This window comes from Triturus cristatus, chromosome 11 (assembly GCF_964204655.1).
Source record: "Triturus cristatus chromosome 11, aTriCri1.1, whole genome shotgun sequence".
Classification (NCBI taxonomy): Eukaryota; Metazoa; Chordata; class Amphibia; order Caudata; family Salamandridae; genus Triturus; species Triturus cristatus.
This window is the reverse complement of record NC_140594.1, coordinates 230,594,631-230,613,055: the sequence shown is the minus strand read 5'-3', so window position 1 is coordinate 230,613,055 and position 18,425 is coordinate 230,594,631. Positions and strand designations below refer to the sequence as shown.

General features: G+C 46.3%; 1 protein-coding gene across 1 annotated transcript in view; it reads right to left on the bottom strand.

The window, feature by feature from the left end:
- Window positions 1-272: 272 nt before the first annotated feature.
- The window catches only part of CRYBB3 (crystallin beta B3), a 78,393-nt gene continuing 60,240 nt past the window's right edge, over window positions 273-18,425 (bottom strand). The window contains exons 5-6 of the mRNA XM_085636214.1: window positions 11,602-11,744; window positions 273-673 (exon numbers count right to left, since the gene is read on the bottom strand). Of these exons, the coding sequence (XP_085492340.1) occupies window positions 421-673; window positions 11,602-11,744 (396 nt within the window). The 3' untranslated portion in view covers window positions 273-420. The remainder of the gene's footprint in view (window positions 674-11,601; window positions 11,745-18,425) is intronic.

Genomic DNA, 18,425 nt, shown 5'->3' with positions numbered 1-18,425 from the left:
TACTAAAATATATTTTGAAGTTGTGATCTACAAGTATGTGTTTAGTTTGTAATGCACCATTTAACATTCTAATGAGAATTTAGCATAAATGCCCTACACTAGTTTCCTTAAATTGAAAGTAATAAGACTTAATAATTGCATCAAATATAGAATTAAACGATTCCCAGACAAATTCATCTGCTATTATTAGATGGGGGAACTCTTATTGAATTGATGTAGCCCAGACTTGTGCATGAAGTTTGCCTTGGCAAAAAAGGATTAAAGACAAATAATTTTCTGGTTCAGAGATTTATTTATGAGGTCTGTGACTGAAACACATAAACATGTCGTTTTTCTGTTGCAAGATCATGTCATCTTTCTCTTCTTTGTGTGTTTTCCAATGAGACATGGCGGCCCCGGCTCACCATGGTTGGCTTTCCTTCAGCTGCTGGCACTGATTGGAGTGGGGGCAGGGGCGGGAGCAGGAGCTGGAGCCGGGGCGGGAGCAGGGTCTGGGTCAGAGCGAGAAGAAGCAGAAGAAAAGCAGCCACGCTTGTGCCACTGCATATCCCGGATGCGCCGCATGGACTGAATCTGGGGCTGGTTGGCACCCCACTCGTTCCAGTGACGGTATTCACCTTTTTCAAATACGTACTGCCGACCCCTGTATCCAGGATATTCATAACCTACCCACCTGAAAAAAAGGTGAGAAGTCATATCAACAAAGGAAAAATTGAAGTTTGTCTGAGAAGCTGACCCAGCAAATGACCATGCCCTCTAAACAATTTACAATTGCAGTACATTGTAAATATCTACAAACTAATTTGTTTATCATTCTCACCCATTTCTGAAGATATTTCACAATACAGCAAATGACACCAAAAATGCCGTAGATATACTGTGAGCTATTGCAAAGTTTTTATACTTGTGTAGTTATATCTTGCTGTTGACTTAAGTGTGAATTAGGCCCAATTTATATGTTGGTGGTGTGTATACTCCGTCACAATACAACAGAGTATACACACTGCCAACATGAAGGTCCGCCCACTCGATTTAAATGCGGGTGGACCTACGTTTGACTACAGCGGTGACTACTTTGTCACCGCCATAGCCAAATCTCTCCAACGGCCCAACAGAGTGAGGACCATCGGATAAATGGCTACATGTCCACCCGCTCAATCGGGGCGGACGGACATGTAGCCATTTTTGTTACTATCCATCACCACCAGAGGGTCAGTTAAAACCAAATAATGCTCTCCCTGCCATAGGACATGGCGAGGGGACCATTAGGTTTTTTTATTTTCAAAAAGTAAATCCTGTTTTGCTGATGCTGGTGCAGCCCTGCACTAAACAGCAGACTGCATTGACAGGAACCACTGTGACGGTGGTTTCTGCCAATGCTTTATAAATGACTATCCAGCTTGGCGGTCAGTGATGAATTCGGCGGTCGGGAGCTTCACAAGTGCGACTGAAGTATATACGGCCCTCCAAAAAATAAATGAGGCTCTTTATCTTTATTTACAGAATTAAGGTACACTTGCTCAAGAAACAAGCATTGGCATAGCCAATAGGTCTCGCCTTTGGGATCTTATAAGTATTTAGTTATGCAGCAGGTCCCAAAGGCGAGACCTATTGGCTATGCCAATGCTTGTTTTCTTTTTTTACTGATCCATTTTGGATCATAAATAAATGATTTTATAAAAATGGTACCTGCATCACTAGTGCAAAGAAGGTCCTGCTTTCATGAAATGGAACGTTGCACAACATTAGATGCACATGACATCAATTGTGCCTATCTTAAAATATTGTTTGATTACGTCACCCACAGCTGTGTTGTAACAAATAACTGAGCAGATCATGTTTTTTTTAGCAAAATTAAAACATATATTCTGCCATTCGAACAGTTTTAAACAAACAGAAAGCAGAGAAAGGTCGGGAAAACGACGAGTGAGAGGAGGAAGAAAGGCATCGACACAGAGATCAAGAAGGCTGCGAGTGGGAGAGAGAAGGGTGAAAGGCTCAGAGTCGATGTGAGGATGAAACAGTGGGCGTGATAAAGAGTTTAAGACGGAGTGTGAGTGGTTGGCAGGGGCACGAAAGATACTGTGTGTGAGAAAGTGAGAGGAAAAAGGGAGATGGCGTTTAAATGTCAGAGATTGAAAATGAGTAAGAAGTAGAGTGAAAGAGAAAGATTAAAAGCATGTGAGAGATTGAGTGGAAATGAAGAAAGCGTGTGAGAGATACATGGAGAGAAAAATGAGGGTGAAGGGGAGGTGTGTGTGTGTATTCGTAAAATAAAGAGTGGCCGTCTATGATTGGAAATGAGCAAGAAAGTGTATGTGTAATAAAGGAGAGGGACATGTGTGGCAGACGAGAGCGCGAGGCGTGCACGCGCATGCGTGTGAAACAACTGAACCCACACACCTCCCCTGTTGCCTCACTAACTACAGCTGCAGTACAGCTGAACCATTGTTTGCCGGCTTCCCCTGGCCAGTGGCGGCATGAAAGCCACATTCTTTTTTTTTTTTTTTTTTTTTTTTTTTAAAGCTATATTCGTGCATCTTAATAGAACAAATACGGGCCTACAACCGTCAGGCCGGCCACGATGCGGTTAAGCACTGATACCAACATTACATCCCCTGTGCTTCAACGGTCAAGATTAACAACGAGTTATGAGTGATATACTGGAGAGATCCTTGACACCAGGGGAAGGAGAAGTGAAGGTTAATTTTAAGTTTTTAAGGTAATTTTATCAGGGAAAAAAGTCAGTGAAGGATAAGAACAAAAGAGATTCGAGTCCGCCAGATAGCTTCACCATACGGGAGAGCAGCAGCATCATTAAAACAACAATGGAAGTAAAATCTCAAGCAGTGAGGCGGTGCAGTGATATAACAGGATAGTCACGTGAGCAATTACGCACCCCTCCAGAGCCGCCCCCACTCAATCCACCCCACACCCGGACCCCGAATCGAAGCAAGTATAGCGAATAGACATAAAAGAAAAAGGCCCATAGAACTAATTAAGAACAGAGTAATACCCCCCCACCCTACACCAATGCGGAGGCTACGGCCTGCCCCCCCCCCAGCATAGTGCCTGTCGCCCAATGAACCCGAAATATAGACAAGAGAGAAAGTAGGAATAGAGTAAAGAAAATAAGAAGACAGAAAAGAAGGTGGGGAGGAGCCCACGGAACACCAGAGCGCCCCAAACCATCAGCCAGCTATGGCCTCCACACACTAAGAACCCACTACGCCAAAAACTGCGTGCGAAAATAACGTGTCACAACAATTTAAGCGAGGGAAGACAAATCACGACGAGTGCGCACAACACATACATACAGTTCCAGTCCCAGTCCAGCCCGTCCATGAACCATGGCGATATAAGTCATTCTAGCCCTGGCCCGATCGCGGGCTTGGGATTAAACCAGCCCCTACATGAAGGCCCCGCATCCCGAGCAGACAAAGACAAGATGGCCGCTTGTGAGAAGATGGTGAAGTAGGATCACGAAATGGCCGCCGACCATCTATTGAGGTCCCTCTTTGCACCACATAAAATCCAGACCTGGCAAGTAGAGTACAGGAGTTCCACAGAAAAGAAGCAGTAGGCCACCGCGGACGATTCCTCGAGGCTGTTAGGTATCGCTCAGCAGGATACTCTTGCGGACGCGGTGAGGCAGGCAACAATGAAGCAGGCAGCCATGACCAGGGGAACAAAGTATCCGCAGTTGAGCTGGAGAGCGGTTGATCCTGGGTACCGGGAACGCCGGATGCAGGCACCAGTGTAGCACAATCATACACCGCCGTTGCGTCCCCGCAAGAGGACAAAAGCACTGGTAGACCCACGCCTTGTTGATGACAAACAGAGCGCTCACGACCCGCAACCGACAGTATGGAGTCAAACCGCTCACTCAGCGCCTGCAGGCCAGCACACATGATTAGTCGAAAGTCCCGCAGGACAGCCAGAACGTAGCCGCATGTCAGCGGAAGCTGGGCCCCCACATCGGCAGCCATCCGGGACGGCACTGTGGAGCTGGCGTCCGGAAGAGGGAGGGCGTAATGGGCAGCGGGCGAGACCGGAGCATCACCCCCCAGCCGCGAGCAGGCAATCAACGCCATGTTTTACCGCTGTACGGTGTAATGGCCAGGGGGGGGGGGTCGTGGCAAGGAGTCAATTCCCCTCAGGTCTGCGCCGCAACAGGGAAGGCCGACAGTCGCCTCCCTTCCCGCGGGTTCTCTTTGCCGCCGGCTAGGCAATAGAAGAAGGGGGTCAGCAGCCTCCCACAGCGCGGTCCTCAGAGCGGGGCAGGAGACCCGCCGCACCGGGGCCCACCCCACAGCTCCAGCCCGTCAGGCGCAGGGTGCAGAAGGTGTCCGGCCGTCCCTCCCCGGGCTCAACCGGCGACGATCCGTGGTGCGAGGTGAGATCGGGACCGCGGGGCTCAGGTTTGCACTAGCGGGTCCGGTAACTGCGGAGCTTCCAGGGGGCCGGCAAAGGCCACAATGGCACAGGGGTCCAGTGCAGAGAACAAAAGCACCCAGAACTCCGGCATCCGGGCGGGCTGAGACTCCGGGAAAGCGGCGGCGCGGTCAGCGCGTCCTCGCACACGTTGCACCTCGAGAATCGGCGAGGATGGGCATCAGGATAATAGTCCGAGGCCAAGGGCCGACGGAGCCGGGCGCTCAAGCGTCTGCTCCGGTCGCCATCTTGGCTCCTCCCCCCGAAAGCCACATTCTTGGGCAGTAAATAATCAGTCTGCCTGACCCCCCAAGAACCTGTAAGTCACATTCATTTCCCCCCAGAGGGCAGCCTTCTATTGTACCCCTGCGCGGCCCAGGCCTCGCGCTAACAATGCACAATAATTGCAACTGCCACAGTAGTCAGCGGGAAAAATAAACCTGGGCCTGTTTTCACAGCTTACTGCCAAACCCGACCCAACACCTAATAACCGTGCCCCCTCCCCCCCAGTGCACGGCGCAGCACGGGGCTGAAATGTGTAAAACGTGCACCTCCGAGGGCAGAAAGCAGCCGCCGGAGCCCCGCGCTTTCTAGGGCTGCGAGAGCTATTCATTTTATCTCCACTTCACACATAGATGCTATTTTTCAGCTTAACTTGAGAACAGTAAGGTAATGGGGAAGTGAATGCTTTTAGGCAAAGTCTGATGCTGGTGTGTCTTCTCGTTACCCAGTAGCACTCAGCACTGCTCTACTAAACCGAGAAGTCACAACCATTGAGGGAATGTTTAGAACCACCAGTCTATGCAAACCGCATCAAGGCAGCTTCAAACCAAGCGGCCAATGAAAGCATTCAACAACTACAGAGAATCTCGTAAGCTTCTCGCTTCATCGCCTGGAGAAAGAGTCCACACAGCCACAGGGCTCGTTGAGCCCAAATGTGTGACCCTGGTCAGGTACACTCGCCGGATCTGTCTCACGTGAACTTCATCTGAATACCCAAGGGTAAGAGATTTGGGGCTGAGCGAGACATAAATACAACAGACATTAGCAAAGCCATTGGGTCTGGGAGGAAACTTTGGCTTTGTCAACGCTTGTGTCATTTTGTTTTCAAAACTTCATTATTGAGGAAGTTGTACTGCTCATGTCAATCTAAACAAGCGCGCGCGCCTCGCGCTCAAAGTAAAAAAAAATAAAAAATTGGACGAGAGGCAGCAGGGGGAGGGGAGAGAGGAGGGGTCCTGCGCCTGTTTCCCTTGCGGGAGCGAGCAGGCACCATCTGTTAATTACAAACAGATGTTTTCAAAGCTCACTCGCACAAAGGAATCGCCAAACGTGCACGCGTTGCAATTGAAAGCAATGCAACGCGTCCACGTTTTTGGGCGAAAAAGCGAACCGATTACCAAAGGTCTCTCCTAAAAAGCGCATGCGCGCTGCGTAGGCGAGACCTAAAAAGCTTTGTGAAAAAAACACGTTAAAGGATTGTTGCACATGTAGATATGTGTGTACCTCAGGCCTTTACGTCTAAAATAATATGTACCAGTGCCTCAATACGGCTCATTAGCCTGTTGCCAGCCCGGTGTTACCAAATGCCAAGGCTTTGTGGTCTTTATTCAAAGTCATGCCTCTTTCGCCCACCACCAGACACTCGCACCCGCTTTATCTCACTTTTGCAGGTTCTTTTTCTTCCCTGCTTATTCTTTGTCACAGTTTATCCGTCTTTCTCTTCCTCCCCCTTTCCCCTTTTTGTGTCTCCATCTCTTTTTTCTTGGTAAATGTCTTAGACCTGGCGGCTCCAGTATTGGCTCATCCTCAGCGCCTGGATACCCTCGGGTGATAAGCCGTGCTCGACAGATCCAAATTGATTGATTGATTGAGTAGTAAAAGTGACTGCTGTCCCCCAAAAATACGTGACAGCGGGCCCCACATGCAACCTCCAACCCCCAGCCTAAATGAAGTACTGCAGCTAGTAGATCAAAGTTCTAAGTTGGAAAACCACAAATAGCTGAGATTTCAGTAACACTGAGCATTAAATGTTGACAGCAAGTATTAAACTCATTCTTTCGAGAACTGCTTGTTGTGGGGGCAAATGCATGTTTTGGTTTCATTCAGTGGATTTAATAGCGCTCCCACTGGTCGATATTTACTCATGATGACTACATCATTTTAAAAAGCCCGCATAATTAAATCTGGAGGAAAACTTGCAAACGCCCATTTAACTATTTTCTTTATTTTTCTCCACAGTGAAACTGTTACCCTCCGGAGAAAACCCCCCCGTCCCACAGCCCTGTGAATATGAGGGCGCTCTAGAAACCCCCCCGTCCCACAGCCCTGTGAATATGGGGGCGCTCTCTACCCATTCTCAAACTGGGAACACAGTTAGTCCAAATCTATAGGATCAATTCTATGTCTGTGTCAATGGAATGTATGGCCACACGACTGATAGGGAATATCTACAAACCTAAGAGCGGTGGGCTTTACATCCGTTTAGTATGACCACCCTCTCCCCAAAGCCCTTTCATTCCCAGCCCTACCCCAAGACTTCTGGCAGTACAAAATCCGCCATACTAGCAGCTGTTCCACCATTGTAAGTGCTCTCTAGATTCACTCATTCTAACTGTGTGAATTAATGTGTGGAATTTAGACTCACAAATGTCTTTTCTGTGCACCTTGGTTACAAGTAGGTGCTCAAATAGGTTTGCGAATCACGCCCTAACAGAATACTGTGTGCTGCATGAGTTCTCCTTTAGGTGTCACGTGACCTTTAGGCCTCGAGGCGTATTATTCCCACAGGGAACTATTTTGAACCAAGGCGTGACATTCCTATACTCTTTGAAGAGCGGCACTGGGGTCATTCTGCGGGCTTTGCGAAATGAAATAAAATAACCAGAAGGAAAGTCCTAAAAATGCAAAAGGATGGAATGCAATGAAGTTGGAAAGAGCGGTGCTGACTGTAACACAAATGAAATACAATGGCGCCGTATTCTGAGCTAATACCGACGCATTAGCGTGATAACACCAAACAACTAAACATTTTCAAAGCAAACCAAACATTTTTTGCTCACCCACACAATCCTCAACTACATCTCATCAAGCTCTGTTTGTGAACGCTCGTTTGGCCTGGATATGAAGTGGCACTCGCCCTGCGCCCTGCCAGCCTTCATGGCACTGTGTCAATGTTGTGGTGTGGTACTCGCTGATGCAAAATGAGTGAATATATTTGTAAACCAATGATTTCAAGATTGTGTAATGCATCATTAATGCTCTGGCCAGATGCCAGCATGGCTCGCTATTGACATACAGTGCAAGTTAGGTTTGTGCACAAACACTGAAGTTCCGATTCTGAACAAAAAGTAGTAAATGTATGCATCATAAAAAGTATTCCAGGCTCTCACATAGGTTTCTTTTTTTTTCTCAATTGACAATTTACAAAGGAGTGAGTGCAGAGATCTACAAAAAAGGACATTTTCAAAAAATTCCTATATTACCAGTCGGACTCCAGCGGACTGACGAATAGCAAACATTAGGTTTAGTGCTAGGGCATACGTGCATTCGTACACATTATGCCCCCGTTTTTTCCAAGTTGTATACATTTTTCCATGTGGAGAAATAATTTCCTGTGTACCCCTGAAAATATGGGGGTGTTTAGTACTTTAAAATGTACCTGGAGTAGATAACGAGGTGCAGCTATGGTAGCCAGAAAGTAAAGAAGTGTGGATGCTTCCAACTCTTCCAGTTGCCGCCCCTGTGACTCTCCCTTGCTACCACCCATGTGTTCCCATTATATCATACTCGCGATCAGGGAGCCGATCTCTCCCTGGCCACCGTCCCACGCATCCACCAGATCAGAACGGGAGGAAAGTCCTTCTCCCACCTCGCGGCCAAGACCTGGAACGACCTCCTCCTCTGGCAAGCTCTCACACTGCCCCAGTTCAGGAAGGGCCTCAAGACCTGGCTCTTCAGATGACCCCAGCACTCAACGGAGCTGCACCCACCCACCCCAACCACATCACCTTGAGACCCTCGCGGGGGAGTAACTGCGCTTTACTAACCCTGATTGATTGATTGACGAAAGCAGAGTAAACTACCACCTTCAGCTGTATGTTTCCTCCATGCCTTAAATGTTCACAGACTCTGTGGTCACCTAGGTGCAGACTGATCTATAAATCTGGCCCCATATTGATTTATAAAAAAAAAAAATCTAGATCCATCCTTTAACAATTGACATTGTGATAGAAGTAAGCCATAACTCTGTGACTGTATGTATGAACTGTAAATATGTTCTACCAGTGCCCACTCAGCAGACACAACTGAGAGGTCCATCCCATCTGTGTTAGTGTCATCACTCAGGAAACCATAGAAGGCATCCCCACCCTGTCTCACAGCATTGGATAAAGGTGATAAAAGAGGACACCAAGCAGAAGTGACACTGGAAACAATGAGCCTTGGATCTTGGGAGTATGATGTGGAGCCAGGTACTCCCAAAAGGCAAAGTAATGCAGCAGCCTCTGGCGACATCTTGTGGTGTTGTAAATTAACTGTAAGATGCCCCAAAATACCTTCTTGGTTTGTATGGGAGGTGCTCTGACAGACTTGTTTTGCCTGTAGTGCCTGGCAATCATCATATAGGAGGACATGGCAGAAAATATATGATGTCTTCTTAAATATCGGTCCGGCTCTGTCATATGAGAAAAACAACTTTTGGGTTAATTTCCCCCAAAGAGAGTGCCTAGGTGTGGGAAGCAGGAGCCATCTCACAAATCAAAGGCGTGCAATCCTTGCAAGTAATTGTAAATCCACAAAGACAGACACCTTACTGAAACGAAGGGAATTCCGACTTTTTAACAGATGCTTGTAAGCAGATAAAGTATAAGCAGCTCATCCCTCAGTGGCATTTTGCACAACACTGGACGTGACACTAACTCCAGGAGACTGTACATTCACTTTGTATGCCTTAGCAGTGGCCTTCAGCCTACAATTAGGGCCATGCAGGCTTCAAAGGGATATACACCGTATAGTTACAGACAATACACAGAAGGCCTCACTCTTGAGGTCAGCTGCGTGTGCAAGTCAGACTTACATGCTCAAAGCGCTTCATTTATGGCTGCAAAGCCTCTCTTTGAATTGAGAAAAATGTGTTTCACACTTATAGGTGGATTTACTGACAGCGGTTTCAGTGTGTGTAAATGTATTAATGTGGGTGGGGAGTGGGCGTTCAGTCCCTTCTGGGGTGGTATAGGGAACGAAACCCGCTCTAAGTATTGGTGAGGTGTAGGAGATGGATAAAATATATTTTCTCTGTAGAAAAATACTCAAGTGCATTTGTTTGGGTTCCTTTTGACTGTATGCGAGCGTATAAACAAGAACATTTCCACATGTGAAATAGAAATTCACATAACCTTTCCACTATTACTTCTGGATAAATGCGAGTGGCGCATGGTTCCAGATATAACCTGGAAAAGTTTGGAGAATTTGAAAAACAAATACATCTATAACCATAAGAGAATGTAAACGTCTGTTTGAAGAGTCAATCATTTTTTTCACAGTGAACCCCGTGACATGAAGTTTAAAAAACCCATAAAATATGTAGACATTTTGAGATATGAAGTTAAAGGTCTGTGCTCTAAATTGTGTGCTTACATGAAATAAAAAAAAATGTAAGATCTGAGAAAACGTGCTAATTGTGATGATTCACTTAAAATCTTAAATACATTCCACATCTAGTCCCTTCTGGAAATAGATGCCTTTTGCCTTAACTAAACATCTTTATTTGAAAGGCTATGAATTTACCTGAAAATTAAACCATCACACCCATTTTAACTGAAGGTAAGTAGTTTCAATTGTTGAGTCAATAGATTGTCAAAGTCACGCCTAATGTAAGTCTCTGATTTTTTGGTGCACCACACACACTTATATTCTCATAGTTGAAAAATATACAAAGCAGAAATGGTGGCTCTGCCATTCATGCAACTTTAAGAAGAACATCTCGAGGGGTGTGTTTAATACTTCGCATACAGGGTGTCATATAGCACATTCCAAAGGCTAAGGGCCTGATTTCAAGAGACCTGTTAAATTGCAATCCCTGTGCAAACAGCTATACTATAACATGTATAAAAGGCCCAGTATTTACTGGGGCATGCAGAATTTGGGAAGTTAAAGCTGTCGGAATAGATAATTATCATACCCGACAAAGTGCACTGCAATCAGGCACGAAGACTAGAATGCTAATGTAAAGCTGAGTCAACGTAACCCCTTCATTGATATATTTAAAAAAATCGTGATAATATGAACTTTACTTATATACACTTGCCCAAGATACCAGCCGCGGTCGGTAGTAGGAGTACTTGCAGGGCGGTGACGTGGGGAGAGGGAGGGGCAGGGTGGGGGGTAGTAAACTATGGATTACGGAGGTTTACAGGTAAGTTAACATATAAATTAATAAAACGAATTTCGTTGCGTGCACTGCATCCCCAAATGCGATGCAGTGCACGCAACGAAATTCGTTTTATTAATTTATATGTTAACTTACCTGTAAACCTCCGTAATCCATAGTTTACTACCCCCCCCTACCCTGCCCCTCCCCCACCCCACGTCACCGCCCTGCAGGTACTCCTACTACCGACCGCGGCTGCAAGGTACTATGTTTGCGTATATATTCAAATACTCTCAGTTTCACGTAATGCAATAACTCCTTGAGATCACTGTATAAGATGAATTCAAAGTTGTGCACCACTGCGAACCATACGTTGCACAAGGTGACGGGCTTTTTCGATGGAGAGAAAACAAATTGGGATCTAACAAAGTGACAGTGAAAAATATCTCTGCCACTCAAAGTCAAGATTGTCATCCATGTGTCTATCGGGCTGTGGGTGTGAAGTTTCGAGTACATATCACAGTTTACCAAACTATTATAACCACAGCTATCTTACGCAAGGACCATCACTGCACCAGCCTCCCACTCCTAGAACCAGTGCAAATGAACTGTGGAAAACATTGTGTCATTGATAAGTCTGAAGTATTTAGAAGCCATGGGACGTGTACTGGAAGCTACACGTGCTAGATGTTGAGGATATACAAGAAGCTGTTCCATTACTGTGTCCCCAAAGTCAGTGGCACCATTTATGTCATTTTTGAGACTAGTAATGCAGCACATTCAATATATTTCCTTACGTTCCATTGATAGCCTTGATACTAGCCACACGGTCCTGGAATCCGTGAACCCAGAGACTGGGAACATCGTCATCCACGATCTCCATTTTCCGTCCATTGTAGCTGTTATTTTCAAACAGGTGGATCTTGTGATCAGGGCTGTCCTGTATTGCAAAATTGAAGATCATGTGAGCATTACAAAGCCAAAGGTTCCATAAAACATAGCAATGTTGAGAGCAACCTCAAAGACAATCAATATAATTACCTTCCGTGCCAACATTTCTGTTTCTCCCTACTAAGGGGCCGATTCCGATGTCGGACGGACTCAGGTCCATCCGACATCGGTCAGAAGCCATAACCGACCGAACTACTGTCGTCGGTTATGGCCCTGCAAGTACAATGCGACCGAACAGGGTTCGGTCGCACTCGTATACTTCACAATGCAAGCATGCATTCCGAGCGGAATGCATGCTTGCATTGTGAAAAGCAGGGGTGCAGTTCATCCCTGCACCCTGTGGTCGGCACCCCAAGGAGCCTGCCACTGGGTGCAGGGATCAACAGAGGGGCACCATAGGTGCCACCAAGCCGCCATTTGGCTGCCTCGCACCCATGGTGGCCCTACTGGGGGCCCCCAAAGACAGTTTCCGACTGCCTTTTCGTGCCGAAAAGACCGGCACGAAAAGGCAGTGAAAATCTGCCATCGTACTCCCACGGTCGTAAAGAGGCAGCTGGGGGAGTACTGAGGGATTACCGGACGGCGGACGGACTCTCCGAGCCTGTCGTCGGCCATCCGGAAATCCGAGTCGGATTCCTTTCCGACCGAGCCCATCGGAATAGCTCGATCGGAAAGGAATCCGGACGACACTTTACGATTCGGTCGGAAGGGCTCCAACCAGCGCTCGGAGCCCTTACGGACGAAATCGGAATCGCCCCTTATTAGTTAAGGGCCATTGGTCACAGCTTCAGTCAATGTCAGCTGTTAACCTCTCATGGAATTATTGGTCGGAGCTGCAGATGAGGGCCCATAAAGAGGGGATGGGTAATTTACAGCCACTATTGCCCTGCAGCTTAGAACAAAAATGCTATTAGTACTAGAATTTGGTTTATTTGCGCCACCGAACGCGGCACATGTTTTTTTTTTTACTCTTTATTCACTTTTTTTGTTTTTGTTTCCAAGCGCCCCATGCCGCGTTTGCATGTTAATAGAGGCCACGCTCCTTTCTTTAGACAAGCCGCACCTAAGTAATGGGCGTGGACGTCATTAAAATGAAAGAACTGTTTGGGGCGCTTTTAGCAAAAAAAGCATTTGTTTTTCAAACAAATGATTTTTTGGTAAAAGCGCCCCATACCGCACTTACACTTTAATGGCTGCCGCAACCCTTTCTTTAGACGCGGCTCGGCTTAAGATAGGGGCGTGGCCTCTATTAACGTGCAAGCGCGGCATGGGGCGCTTGAAAACCAAAAATATTTGCAATGCAATAGGTCTTGCATTTGAGAGAATTAAAGCTATTGTCATTTACAACGCCAGTAGCTTAAACTCTCGTAAATGTGAGACCTATTGCATTGCAAATGCTTGTTTAGAGTTTGGCAGACTGGCCACTCCGTCAGAACGTGGCGGATTCCCCGTCTGCCATTTTAGTGTACTGGAACTACAGCAGACAGGTCTTCCACCAGGTTTGTGACGGAGTATCCTGTGTCCGCCAAACTCTAAAAAGGCCCTTACATTTTACAATTTAAGCTCTGAACTTTGGAAGTAAAGAAGTCGCCCCCCCCTGAAGCAGCACATCTTTAGAAGCTGCTATGTTTGTGCCTCACTGAGATCCTATGGTTCATCTCTGCACTGCCTGCGTTGTAACTTGTTTCCATTGTGCTGCTGCACGGTTACATGTTGATCGTCTACAGCAAGCTCTTGGGGCTGCTAGGCATGCTTCCACCATACACCGAGAGGCCTCTCTCACTCTAGGAGACCGTCAGCTGATCCCCCTCGAGGAGCCCTAATCCTTTAATCACCATCTCGGAGAAAAATTCTCGAGTTCAAGAATTCACTGGCAGCTAGACAGATCAAAAGAGAAGCGTCTCAAACGAGAGAGCGTAATTGAGCAGCGCTGCACTGGTACAAAAATGCATTCACTTCTAGAAAGATTAGTGTTTTAAAACTTCTATAAGAGAAAAAAAACATAGCATATGTCTTTAAATAGCCGTGCATTCAGGATAATAGAGCATCATGGTTGCGCCTGTGTGACAGTTGAGCAAATGCTGCCATCTTGTGGTGCTGTGAAGTTCCTCAGACTCTAGAGATTTATGTGTATACTTAAGGGAAGATAGTGATTGAACTGGGCGAACTCTTACTACGACTGATGAAGTGTAGGCTATAAATACAGAGCATGCATTACCTTTGATTATTATTAGGGCTCCCTGTTTTCCGTTTGTGCTAATGTTTACAGATAAATACACACAGAAAACAATCTATATGCCTGTCTGTATGTATTGCTAAATATTTAAAAATATTTTTAAAAAATAGGTTTTCTTCGGTCAATTCCCCCTGCTGTTAAGCATGCATAATAGGCTAGCAGCTATGCAGACAGTGGTAGGGGAAGTAAGAAAAATAGAAAAAAGATTTCCTACTGATTCTGAAATACCTGCAGCCTGAAAGTGGTTTAAGCTGTTCTACAATACAAATGATTTCAGATGACTGTATTGTACTGTAAAATGGTTAAAATTCCTTGGAATTTCAAATTTTAGTATACATTTGTCAGTTACATAAACATGGAAATATAGCAATTACAGGTTCATTTTTTTCACTAAGTTAAAAATAACTATGGATAAATAGAGATAAAATGAACAAAAAATAAATATAGACAAATACAGATGGAAATGTTAAAAAAAATACCATAAAACTGGGATCGCTAATAATTAAATGTAAATATATGGGTTGCACCAAGTTCAGAACAAGTTGATTTTCGCCTTCATGCATGCAACTATCAATTACTGTGCATGACTTGAAGAGCGTACATAAAGGACACAAACCGTTGAATAACACCACCAGCTCCAAGAATCTGCCTCCTAAAGAGAGGCCCATCATTCAAATATGGACAAGCATTGATCCTGCTCCGCATTTTAATTGCCAATTTATATGTCCATCACCACCCCCTTTTGTACCGCTTTGTTCGCCATAAGTTGGCAGGGTATGCTCAGACGTGAGTCCCTTGCTCACTTTGCCACTGGATTCAAGCAAGCCTGGCTGAAGACGGCTGAAATGCCAGAAACCGGTCCTAGGAAGCTTGTTTCCGGTCCAAGGAAGACATGGCTTGGCAGTTCGGGCTGGACTGTTCCCATGAGGCACAGGGTCAGACTGATTTGCATATGGCCATGTCTGAACTGGGGTGGCAGAGTGGGCTAAAGAACGGTGATGGATTAAACCCAGATCTGTTGACTGGGTGTGAGTGTTTGATTGGTTCTGATGCTCCGTCCATCACCACCCCCTTTTGTTCCTCCTTAGCAAGGGCTTTACAAGAATCTTGGGACGTTAGAATGAGCAAATACAGTAGCAAAGCTAAGTGGCGGCTGTTACCGAACCGGGGTGGTGGAATGGGGCAGGAGGTTTGGGGGGAAGGAATGAAAAAATATATAAATCACTTACCTGGGTAAATTCACCGCCTTTCCACATTTCTTCGACTCCCGGTCCAAAGCAGGAAGCACACAGGCTCTCCTAAGCCAATCTTGATGCTGCTGCACCATGACAGCAGTGTTGTGATTGGTCTGAGCGTTGTGGTTCGGCGCTCAGACAGGGAATATGAGCCTGTGCATGTTGTCCACTGTGCAATACAGCCGGGTGGAGAACATGCAAAGTGCGCATGACTGTTTGGCCGGCCGTGGTTGACCCAAGACGGCCGCCCAAACCATCATGCAAACTTAGAGAGTTCCCACCACTCCTCCCCTTGCTCTGCACAGCCCGGTCCCGCCTCTAGAACTGAGCAAGTATGGAAAAGTAAAATGATAATAACATTGCATTATTATCATTGTTTTTTCCTTTTTAACTGCTCAGAAAGCAGTGGGGCGACACTCCTCCGCCTTAATGGAGGTGCCGCCAATGGCCACGCTGCCCAAAGTTGTATTAAGCTTTTCAGCAAGCGTTATAGTAAAGGTGGACATTTCTATTATAAAATGTAGAGTAACGTTGGCCAGTAGGTTTTAAAGAAAGGCAAACAGAACCAGCTTGACATTACCTTCTCACAAGAATATTGCCACTTTTGTTTTCCTTTGCAAGTAGAGAGAGAGGGGCCATAGTAGTGTTTAGATCTGTGCGCATGAAGTGGTGCTAAAACTCCACAAGTAAATTATATTTGCACTGGTGCCCTGATTAACGAAAGGACTGCATTGGTCTTGTTTCACACAAGGTGACACAACGGCAACACAATCCTTAATTCAGATTTACCAAGTCACGCAAAGCCACCTTGCATGACCCTAAAACCAGAGTAAATCAAGGCAGCGCAAGTCTCTTCCTTGCATCTACTCTACACTGGAAAGGCATTAGGTGGGTGAAGTGTGGATGTTCGCACAAATACACACATTCTTTTGGCGCATTCGCAGATCTCCAACGACGAGCAAACCTGGGAATGCGTAAAAATTGTACACCTTCCCGATAGAATACAAGGGGACATATCTTAATTTCTCCTCATATTTTCCTATTTCTGAGTGTGATGCATTTTATAGCACACTCAGAAAGAGGAAAACTTTTCTAAGTATTGTTTTTGTGCAGGAAGGTGCACCTTAATGCACAAAAACAATTGTCCCTTGCACCATAGCACAGATAGAGAGCAGGAAAGTGCCATATGTTAGTAAATATGGCACATTCCAGCTCTCTGAAGTTGATACAGTGCAGCAAGTTGTCTTGCTGAGATGCCCTGCATCAAATATTGATAAATCTGACTCTGATTGTCTTCTAATATTTTGGGACAAATTTACACACGTACCAGAAAATTAATTTTTGCCTCTTTTGCACATGAGTAGCTAATACATGTGTGAGAGCAATTTGTTCTAAATTGGAGCTAATGTCAAAAAGGGTACAAATACACCTAGCCCCGGTTTTGGCACTATTGCGCTGATGTAATTCAACCCTGGCCGGTGTGGCACTTCTGCTACTCTGGCATTACCCTGGAGTGCTGCAAGTTTGGGGGCTGCTTTCAGGGCTAGGGGTGTGGGCCTGAATCAACTATGAGGCCCTCATGTCCTACTTCTAGTCATGCAAAAACAACAATTGATGGACAGAATGCAGAACAATGTTGTACATTCACCCTAGTAGAGAGATCTGGGCCTAAATCCATCGTTTTTTTGCTCACCACGCCATTACAGTTTGAACCCAGCCATATGCAAATCAGTCTTGACCCTGTGCCCAATAGGAACAGTCCAGCCCAAACTGCCAGACCAGGTCCTCCCTGGACTGGAAACAAGCATCCTAGGACCGGTTTCGGGGTTTCACCCCTCTTCAGCCAGGATAGCTTGACTCCAGTGGCATGGAGAGTACGGGACCCATGTCTGGGCATACCCGTCCCACTCGGGGAGACAAATGCAAAAGCAACAATTGATGGACAGAATGCAAAACAATGTCATACATTCACCCTAGTACAGAGATCTGGGCCTAAATCCATTGTTTTTTTGCTCACCATGACATTCCAGTTTGAACCCAGCCATATGAAAATCAGTCTTGACCCTGTGCCTAATGGGAACAGTCCAGCCTGAACTGCCAGACCAGGTCCTCCCTGGACTGGAAACAAGCATCCTAGGACCGGTTTCGGGGTATCACCCTCTTCAGCCAGGATAGCTTGACTCCAGTGGCATGGAGAGTACAGTACCCACGTCTGGGAATACCCGTCCCACTCGGGGTGACACATGCAAAAACAACAATTGATAGACAGAATGCAGAACAATGTCATGCATTCACCCCAGTACAGAGATCTGGGCCTAAATCCATCGTTTATTTGCTCACCATGCCATTCCAGTTTGAACCCAGCCATATGCAAATCAGTCTTGACCCTGTGCCCAATGGGAACAGTCCAGCCCGAACTGCCAGACCAGGTCCTCCCTGGACTGGAAACAAGCATCATAGGACCGGTTTCGGGGTTTCACCCCTCTTCAGCCAGGATAGCTTGACTCCAGTGGCATGGAGAGTACGGGACCCACGTCTGGGCATACCCGTCCCACTCGGGGTGACAAATGCAAAAACAACAATTGATGGACAGAATGCAGAACAATGTCATACATTCACCCCTGTACAGAGATCTAGGCCTAAATCCTCGTGTTTTCTACTTCTAGTCATGGCCGCCTGCAGCGTGGAGCTGGTTTGAACATTTTTGCCAAGGCAAATTTTGTTTTCAAGTTTGGCCCCCTTTGAACCCTGTGGTGCTAAGCTAGGTTGCTAGTTCGTCACAGAGAATAATAAGAGTTCAAAAAACACACATGAGGGGCGTGGTCAAGGTGCCGATCCAAATGGCCGCCTAAGGAGTTTGCTCCGCCGCACCGGGACGTATTTTGGAGCCGCAGATGCGTTTTCCATCAGTGCTGATATTCCGAGATGCCCGCATTATGAATTGGAACACTTGCTGCCTTCGGTGAGTTTGTTTTGGAGCTTCAAGCGCGTCGCGCTTGTTGATTTATATGACGGTGCTCCGCTCCCTTCATGACGGCCGCCATTTTAGGCGCGCGCGTCTTTCCCTGAGGAGATTTCAGCGCTGCTGTGTTCTGTTCTTCAGGTGCTGACCCCGGTGTTGCTGGGTTTCTGTTCCTATCTTGATATTCCATGGACTATCTGCGCATACTATGTCACTATGAAGGTTTGCTTCCCATTT